Raw genomic sequence first — 10,340 nt, 5'->3', positions numbered from 1 at the left:
GGATTACGAAATGCTTCTAGATAAGCTTTTTTGTTTTCTTACCTGTCGAATCTAAATCCATTGCGAAAAGTAAGCTAGCACGTCAAAATTGATTTTTTATATTAATTTTTTATTAATTTTGTCTTGAAAGCGAAAGGCTTAAATAAAATTTGCTGTAGAATAAAAATTTCTTAAATTTTGATCAAGAATACTCTCAAAATTTGTAAAGATAATTTTTGATTTTTTGAAAAATCGAAAAATTAAAATGTTCAAAAAAAGTCTCCAAAAATTCTAAGACAATTTTATTCTACAGCAATTTTTATTTAAGCCTTTAGTTTTCAAGAAAAAATTAATATAAAAAAATAAACTTTGACGTGCTAGCTCATTTTTTGCAATGGATTTAGATTCGACAGATAAAGAAACATAAAAAAGCTTATTTAGAAGCATTTCGTCATGCAGATGCAAAAGTTGTTGCATAATATTAAAAAGAATATTACGCATCCTTCTACTTCAGCTTTGACTCTGGGTCGGTCATTTTGAAAGTTCAAAAACACCTAACGGCATTAAGAAATAGACATTTCAACGAAAATGTTCATATGCTGAAAACTATTTTATCTCAAAAATTGAAGTTGGCAGGGGGGGGGGGGCGATTTGGCAAAAAATGCCCTATATATATATGTTTTAAGTAAAATGTAAATGTAATTATTACGAGTCTTTACTTACCTAAATATGAATTTGATAGACTACAGTAAATTTACATTATATAATTTTCTCTTCAATTATTGGATACAAATATATATTCTAAGACTCATCATCATTAACTAAAGAATTTAAATAATACTTACTGAAACATGCGATCATTTTAAGTAATTGCAGCGTTCTACTCTTATTTTTCTAGAATTGATTTCATGCATTACTCCTATTTACTTCGTTGAAATAAATGCGTTTTGTAACTTGCACTCTACAGCTATTTTATGTATTAAACTATAGGACAATCTACAATTATTTTTTATTTAGTACAAATGAAGTACACCCTCTTAATTGAATTTAATTTCATTTATTAAAAAAAAACATATTAATTAAAATAAAAAACGCATTCGACGAAAGACTGAGTTGCCTGTCGAGGCTCTCGCTTTGGCACATTTTGAATACGGCTATACAAATTTCGTCGGGTCTGGCTCGCGGCGAATGGGCGAACTGTAAAACAAAATATACACTTCTATTTATATATTTAATAAATAATTTAAATTAAAGGTATTGCTCTTGATTGAGCTTTGTTAGTTGACATTTATCAACAACGTTTATCTTAAAATCTTACGTATATTGATGGGTCTCTTCACTCGACACAGCCGCTGTTGCTGCTCTTACTGCTTCCGCTGCTGCTGCTGCTGCTCTTGCTGTTGCTCTTGTTGCTGTCTCTGCTGCACCTTTTGCTCGAGCAGCAATTGGTGCATATACTCCAGCCTATCTATGAGCTTTAACACAACATACCGGTGTGTCTCCATTTGGTCGTGTTGTTTTTTGTGATGCTGCTGCAGTTGACGAAGCTGCTTCATCAGTTGCTCCATAATCTCTGAATGCTGTTCCCGCAGAATGGTCATATCTTTGACTTGCTGCTTTATCAGTTTGTCTAATAGTTGATTCTCTGAATTTGTAAAATAATTAGAATATTGTATTTGCGTATTGTATTTTAGAATATTTTTAGTAAAATGAATTTTTTACTAACGTTTATAATCATTTTTGTCACACATTGTTCTGCAAAAAATTTAAAAATAATTAAAACATTTTAATAATTATTTGTTTGAAGGATTTTGGGATAAATCTTTTATTATTCTTATCATTAACAGCTTGTCGACCGGCAATTTTACAACGTATACGCATGAAAACACGAGTTAACTCGTAATCGGCCAACAATATGTTAATATTAGTGCTAATAATCTTTTATCCGTTAATTTCAAGTATATAACTTTCTTTTAGCGACACTAATATGAATTTATTTTAAATATTTTGTTATTTCATTCGAGGCTTCAAATGTTAAATATTATAAAATTGTCTCCTATTACCTCTTGACTGTTAGTAGAATCAAATATCTTTTTCTTTCTATTTAACCCAATCTTTGACATTGAAAGTTAAGTGATTAAAAATCGAAAAATTAGTATTGTAAAACTTATTAACTCTGCTTTCGTTTAATAATTCTTAAAGCAAACAACATTTTTGCTCATTTTATATATTACATGCAATAAACAGAAAAGGATCAACTCTAATATTAAAATACAGATATTAATTTTAAAAGTACTTACATAATTTTATTGTCCACCATTTGACACAGTGCTCTCGCTACACGGTTTCAAATACGACTAAGCAAAGATTATATGGTCCCTTGACTTCCTCCCCAAATAAATGTACAGGGTGTCCTATTTTTTAAATCAGTGTGGACTTAAGAAATCATATATGACTTTAGTATACGGTTTCTAATAAAACCAACGTTTCATTTTTATTTTAGTTGTGAGTAATTAGCTGTAGACCCTGTATATAATGAAGCCATTCTGGGTCTAAACTAACTCCCCACTCTGACCTCCCAGCTCATATAACTATATAAGCTTGGATGTCAAGGTGGGGGTACCATTGAGACTTAGATTGTGTATTTTCATAGCCTATATATATTATAATATATAAACAATATAATTCCAAGTTAGATACCACAATATATCAGAAAATTATTGGCTTGGATAACTGAATACTGCAAATTATTTTCTTACCTGAAGTAATGCATATTATTATTAATAAGTATTAGAAAATCTTATCTCCAAAAAAAATGTATCATTGAAATCATTTTTTTTTTATGAATCACTAATGCATTGAAATATAAATTTCAGGAAAGAGATATAAGCCTTATAAATACGAAATATTTAATCAAATAAGACCGTGTATGTGCCCAGTACTCCACAACATGTAACATTTATGCACGTAATATTTCTAATACTAAAAATTATAATAGTAACAGTTTTATACTTTATGAAAATGGGTCTTTTAAAACGTTACAAAATATGTATCTACTATTTTTCTCTATCAAGCATATTTTCCAGATTAGTAAGGTTTTATAAACTATTTCCTTACAAGTATAAATATAAATAAACTCTTCAAATACTCTGAAAATTTAAAGACAATTTCAACAATGTCAACGGAAACTTTAGAGCTGAAACTATCCAAATTTTCTCTCTAAGAATTAACTAATAATTTATGTTATATAAGAGCTAAAATCTATTAATATTTAATCAATAATATTGGGAAGTAAGTATGGAAAAATCATAAAATATAATAACGGATATTGAATCAGAATCAGCCTCGGAATCAGCCTATCGATCGAGGGTTTGTAAATAAGGGTGAACTATAAAATAATTAATATGTAATTTTTTTTAGTTTAGAGCATAATAAGTATTTAAAAATTCAATAGGTTTTGAAAAGCGTATCTTCAATATTTCTGAGTATCATCAATCTTGTAAAGTGTACCTATCATGTTTGTTTCTTGTAAAAAAGCGAACGAACGAGTGCCTAGCGGGCGAGAATATCAGTCCTGTGGTGACACTTTCTAATCCTAACGAAGCAATTAATTTTTTTTATGCAAAATGCTTAATTGTCTATGTGCGAATATTTACCCTTAAGTTCAGAAAAATCGATACTACTATAAAAAAAGCAAAGAAAATATTGGTCGAAATAAAGTCAAGAATGAGCCAGTTATGTAAAAATGAAAATAATTTATTTAATAAAAAAACGGAAATATTGTGCATAAAAAGTATTAAAACGAAAAATGCACCAAGGTTTTGCAAAAACGTAAAGATTAAAATGAAAGAACGTACGAGAGGCTAATACCAGGCTTTTTTGGGAATTTTCTCTGGAATAACCGTCAAAATTCCTAGGTGGAACACAATGTTCGCGATGGGAAGACAGAGGAAGATGAAGTTACCAATCCAATCACGATATTAAAGGTTAGTTGTAATAGGCATCCTATATACTATATGTATACCCTCTAAAAATTTCCAAGACACGTTATCCTCATCACCCACAAGAACACTTATTGGTCCAAATCTCTAGGAAGATGCATGGTATTCGAAACAACTACAATTTTTGTCAAGAGGCTGAGGTACTATGTATCAAATTTGCGGAACAGTTATTGTCTACTGGTATAAAAGAAACCAGAATAAGTTTAAAGATGCTCAGCAAGCAAGCTGAAGTGGATACTACCCATTTTGAAGGTCAAATTTATGATGCAGGTATCGCTGATTAAAGGTAAGTCCAAATCTTGTTGGATATATTTATATACAAAACTTTAAATGCGTTTTTCTCGAAATCAATATTTGAAATTGGGTGAAATAGAAATTGAAGAAATCTTGATGAAACTATTTCAAATTTTTATTATTGTTTCATAACTAAATTATCTATAAAAGTAAGTAGGAATTTTTTGTCAATTTGAGTATTTATTATGTTATGAACAATTATCTATACGGATTTTTGTTTGAAATTTCTCAATTTTTTTTTAGAAACTGTGTTAATAGCTTAAAAATCAATAAAACCAAAAAACCCTACGTACTTTTCTAGCTATTAATATATGTATATAATCGAAAATTTTATTGTTTTTTTCTAGATTCAAAATTACAAACGGTACTTTTCCGTTCGCTTACCCTTATAACCAACGAGATTTCGGAGTAAAAATTTCGTATATTCGCCCTTTTGTTATAACTCATTATAACAAAATTCTATTAGGATAACATGCCCAATATATATAGACAGTTTAGCACTTTGTTGTATATCGGGGCTGCATATTTAAAATATAACATTTGTTTTAAAGACAAATGTCGAAACTGAATAAAAAAATGATTAAAGATTCGAATAAAAAATAATTCAACCCATTAGAAATAGCTTTAAATAGATTATGACAAAGATAAGAGTCCAATAACCAAAAGTACCAATAGATGGACGATTCGCTAATAGTAAATATTAAGATTCAGATTAAATTTAAAAGGTAATCAATGTGTATTAATAACTAAAAACATTTTTTGAAATAAAAAAAGGCAGTTTTCATTTCAACAAAATTTATATTATGAAAACTATCTCATTAGTGAATTTTTTATTTATTGATCATAGTTTATCTATTGGGCATGTTACCCTATCAGGTTCAAATGTTTTACTTTATTGAAATATATACACAGTACAATAAATTCCATGCTCTTGCCAAAAACAATTATTAGAATATCTTATTTTTCGTTTCTCTACAATGGTCTAATGTATTTAAATTAAAAAAATATATCGTATATGTGACACAATGTGTGCTTCTTTAAAATATTATAGTCAATAGCTATTCCTACATCAAAACCATTTTCGTTCCGTTTAACCCTTTTAAAATTAACTTTTGCAATATTTTCTCTCCACTTTCTTTTATTCATTTACAAAAAACTACAGTTCTTGCCACAAAATTTTTCGTCACACACGATCAATCACACAAGACAAAGTTGCTCCAATCTCCAATAACTATAATATTACAAATATGCAGTAATGAAGTAATCAACACATTCAACATAGTCAATTCGGCCAACTTCGCCCCATTAGCTGACTTTCTTATCTCTACAGCGTTGCCAAGCACATTCAACAACACTTCGATGCATTAATAAAGCCATCAAATATAACTTTTTTTAAAAGTATAATATACACTATTATATAACTAAACATATAATGTGTTACAATAAATAAATATCTCAATTTTCTTAAATAACTAATAAAATTATGAACATTGAATATATCACGTAGTTCTTACCTGATTAACTTAAGCATTTGCTTTTGGACAATATATTTTTAATTGTAAAAAACATACAAGAAATTCTCTTACAAAGCTTTACAATCTGTGTTTATTTTTCGTACCTTGTAATCAACTTGTTAGTTTAAATAAATTACTATTACAGTATTGCACTGTGCGCAATTATATCGACCAAGTACATTGAATATATCAAGTATATGTTGTTTGACACTTGCTTTTGGACAATATATTTTTAACTGTGAAAGACATACAAGAAATTCTTTTACAAAGCTTTACAATCTGTGTTTATTTTTCGTACCTTGTAATCAACTTGTTAGTTTAAATAAATGACTATTACAGTATTGCACTGTGCACGATTAGCGACCAGGTACATTGAGTATATCCTTGTAGGAATGGTGTTTCGCAATTGACCAAGAGTCATGAGTCATTGGTGGTATGCTGGAACGCCTCATAGAAAATCGTCGAATCATCGAACTGTTGTTCCGGTTGTCGGTGCTGTATAAGGTTTGCCCACTCAAACTCGACTCACGGCCGAGCATTCACCTCGTTACACACGGGTGCAAAAGGTTTAAAAATACAAGTGTCGCTGTACCAGTGGTCTTCTCCACCTCGATTTCCCAATTTTGCCCGTTTCAACCTGCCTACTTTAATTCTTCCTCATTCAATAATTTTAACTCGAACACGGGTTGCGGTGTGCATCAGGAGTCTCTAAACACCTGAATATCTTAAATTCATAGCATTTTAGAAAATGCTATATATAAAAGTTCTAAATAGTATTTTTAAAGAGATTTTGGATGGCAATAATAGCTTGACCTTGGGAGGCGTGCTGAAGTACTTATGAAGGTTGCCTTGGAGGTTTTAAATGGTACCCTTTATTTTTTATTGCATTTTCTTATATTTTGTTGTAAGTTCTTTAAATCCCTATTTTTGGTTTTTACATTTTATATAGTAGTTTATATATATATATATATATGTACATTTAAATCGTAATATCTTATAAAGAAGAGAATGAAATGATGAATTAATGTAGCATTTTGTAAAGCTCTTGAGGTGAGTTAACAGCATGTGTTAAAATATATAAGGTGTTCTCTTTAAAAAAATTAAAGGGGCCTTCATATGACCTCCAAATAAAAGTCCAAAGTCAAACCAATATTCGCAGGTTATCTACCTTTTGAAGTCATACAACTTTTGTTCTAAGATTTTTTTTCTAAAGCTACAGGAAAAGCCTTAAAACTCTTAGCAACTGGAATGTGACACTTTGTATATTTCAAAAATGTTCAATAAATATAAAATCTGTTGATTTTTAAAATTATGTTTGTTATTATACAATAAATAGTTTCACTTTAATTAGATATATTTAATATTCTTATAAATTATTTATTGATTTAATACTAGTACATATTCTTGACATATTTCATATTACAATAAACCGTTATCATAACTTAACCATATTCTTCTTCCCTTCATTATTACCTTATATTTAAGATTGCAAATTTACTAAGAAAGTCTACACTCAATATATTATCGAAATATTGAAATAAAGACGAAGCTTTTTTATTTTATATGTGGAATAGGCTTATAATTTTTGCATAGTCCTTTCTACATGAATTTCGTCATTAGCAACCGAGTAAATCTATCTTATGTCTCGTTTTTTAAAAAATCATTTTTTCTTTCAAAGAGTGAAGAAATGATAATTAAAAGTTTCTTTCCACTTTGATCTAAAGATGATCGAACTTCTGGAAATTTTTTATTGATTCAAACTACACATCATTATTTTCTAATAAATCTAATAAGCCAGATTAAATAGTCAATGATAAGTCACTTTTCCTTACACCAGCCATTTTTGACTTAAAGCTTCTGAACCTAGAAGGAGCTATGCCAATTAGAAGTTTAGTTGTAAATTCTTTTTTATAATCAGAATAATAATACACTGTGTTTTCTATTTTTAGTAGCACTTCTTATCTAAATCCAATGTAATCTCCTATTATCAATCCTGTAGGATTATAATTTTTTTTTAAACATTCAGATATATTTCTCTGTATAACCTGTACATACAGCCAAAATAATAAATTTGATGTTGTATACTTTAATAATGACATAATTGAGAAAAATAGTCTTAATAGTTTTGTTCGATGGATGTTAAATATAGTACTTCATGCTGAGAATGCTAATCGAGTTTTTATTTTAGTTAAACATTTAATAATCCATTTTCTTTTGAAATTTTACAGTCATTAGACAAATTTAAAGTCTTATTTAAAAATTGTGCCTAAAAGTGTCAAAATCCCCTCCAGTTATATCTACCAATTATTCATCATTGTGAGGCGATGAAATATCAATAGTTATATTCTCCATACTTACTTTTTTATTTATTTGACATGACTTGTTTGTTACCATTATTTGATCTATGTTGCAGTTTTTACTTTTAAATTTTTATTTATTTTACGTAGGCAATAATCCTTTATTATTTATAATATCAAAATGCACTTCAATTTCACTGTGGCTCTTACAAGTATGTTTATTAGAGTTGAAAATCTTAGATAAATTATTATCATTAACAAAAATGCTTGCTTGACAAGCTCCACTTTAAACAAAACTTAAGTAATACTTTGGTGATTATCTTTGTAATGTTTATTTGCTTATTATATTGAGTACTATCAAACACCCCTCAATTTTTTGCTTAATTCATCTTTTTTCTATTTATAAAACGTTTATATTTATAAAAGCACATTTATGTTCATATAAATATAAATAAAATATTATTTTTAAATTTAAAATAAATAAAAGATTTGCATATCTATATTTACAACTATTTTTCATCATATTTTCTAGTCTTATGCAGTGAAGGTAAAATCTTCTTCTGTTTTCTGACCACCAATAAAATGAGTAGGGAAGCTTGTGGAAAGTTGTAATAATTTTCGGAAAAATGTGCACATTTTAAATTTATTTATAATTTCTTAGGGATAGCTATTTTTTCTTAAAGATCAATTATTCGTTCATGTAATACACAAGTAAATCATTTAGAATCTTTGCTGATCTTAGCCAAAAATATATTTTTACCAAAACTGTCAAATGTTATAATTTGCCCCACATTTGGGACAAGCTGTAACAGATGATTTGCAACCATTAAAATGAAAATGGCAACATGTAGAAATCTTTTTCTTTCTTTTTCCTTTATTAATTAATAAAAAATAAAAGTTTACTTAAATACTATTAAATGTTGACAGTAAAATAAACCGAAAAGAATTAAATTTATCATCAAGTTAATCAAATTATTATTAATATAAACAACTTAAATTTCTTTTCACTCACACATTTTATGTGTCCATACTTAGTAAATTACATATTGCACTCATTCTTCTTCATTAAATTTGCTGTAAGCATATCTACAAACTAAAACTTACAATTTACCTCAACCTACAATTTTGAACGTTTTTATTTATCCAGAAAAATATCATTCGATTAGGTAAATATTATAGCAGTATTTTAAATCTTAAAACATAATCAGAATCAGTAGATATTCATTCTTGATGTTGGTATTAATTAATTGACCTTAAATCAAGATTTACAAAATATATTTTTTTTCTATTTAATGACTAAAATAAAGTATATTACTGTGTCTCTTATTTTCTCATTTTAATTAGGCATTGATTGTATTTACGTAATAGGGCTAGGCAGAAATGCTCCTAATGATCCTACACAATTTGATGACGAGCTTGCTAATAAGTCATAAAATTTTTATTTTTTTCAAAACGTTTCATTGGATATAATCTTCTGTGTTAGTACAGCAACAGTTCATGGCTATTTCCTTAGAAGGTTCTTGCGTCTCCCCTTTCTCTTTAATAGCCAGAAGAGTCATTCGTCTCACGGTGCACGTTCCAACTTTCAAAAGTTTTCAAGTGTCTACCTAACAAAGCTACTAACAGACGCTTCTTGAAAAACAAATAAAATGTTTTTTTATTTTCTGTTTTTCGTTAAGGTTAGAAATAAGGTAACATTGAAAATGTTAAGAAAAATTTTATTTACACGCCTTGAGGAAGTTCACCAGATTTACATTTTAACAAAATCTACCTTTTTTGCATTATCAGAAGATACAGTAATGTCTCGATGGCAAGTACATATATGAATAGAAACAAATTCTATACAGCAGATATGATCGTCTGAAAATGAAAAATCAATTTATTGTTATGAATATCATTTATCGTGAATTGATTAAATACTCGTACCATTATGCCCAAATTACTTTAAAATTAGTTTATAAATATAAAAATTGATTCGACCAATCTTGTGATATTATAATTTAAGGATTAGCAGTTTTGAAAAACTGTCAACAAATTGTTTACCTCGTATTTTCTCTATAACATCCTAGCCGCTACTTTCCTTTGATTCCCTGAATTAACTGTTGCCCACTGCATACTTTTTGGTCTACCCTCAAACCATCAGTCCCTCCTCTCCTTTTTTTTCATAAATTTTCTAATGACTTCTACCTACCTCTACCCTACGCAGCTCTCATAATTATAGAATGCCTTATGTAATAAGATGGATGATAAAATAA

The 10,340-nt window shown here is 28.4% G+C and overlaps 1 protein-coding gene across 1 annotated transcript; it reads right to left on the bottom strand.

Annotated features, from left to right (window-relative positions):
* Positions 1-1,076: 1,076 nt before the first annotated feature.
* LOC136779692 (uncharacterized) lies at positions 1,077-2,345 on the bottom strand. The gene is made up of 4 exons (XM_066737418.1): positions 2,280-2,345; positions 1,706-1,734; positions 1,298-1,624; positions 1,077-1,176 (listed from the first exon to the last, which is right to left on the bottom strand). Exons 1-3 carry the CDS (start codon positions 2,297-2,299, stop codon positions 1,344-1,346), a joined length of 330 nt encoding a protein of 109 aa, XP_066593515.1. The 5' UTR covers positions 2,300-2,345; the 3' UTR covers positions 1,077-1,176; positions 1,298-1,343.
* Positions 2,346-10,340: the final 7,995 nt, after the last annotated feature.

This window comes from Prorops nasuta, unplaced genomic scaffold (assembly GCF_024137725.1).
Source record: "Prorops nasuta isolate Cenicafe-Biocafe unplaced genomic scaffold, Cenicafe_Pnas_1.2 PNAS00017, whole genome shotgun sequence".
NCBI classification, from domain to species: domain Eukaryota; kingdom Metazoa; phylum Arthropoda; class Insecta; order Hymenoptera; family Bethylidae; genus Prorops; species Prorops nasuta.
Note: the sequence above shows the minus strand (reverse complement) of the source record. Positions and strands in the feature narration are given on the sequence as shown.

Excerpts from the sequence above, each read along its gene's own strand:
- LOC136779692 (XM_066737418.1), bottom strand. The coding sequence starts at position 2,299 with ATGGTGGACAATAAAATTAT. Across the intron at positions 1,735-2,279 it reads ATGGTGGACAATAAAATTAT|AACAATGTGTGACAAAAATG; the intron begins GTAAGTACTTTT and ends AATTTTTTGCAG. Across the intron at positions 1,625-1,705 it reads TGACAAAAATGATTATAAAC|AGAATCAACTATTAGACAAA; the intron begins GTTAGTAAAAAA and ends TTACAAATTCAG.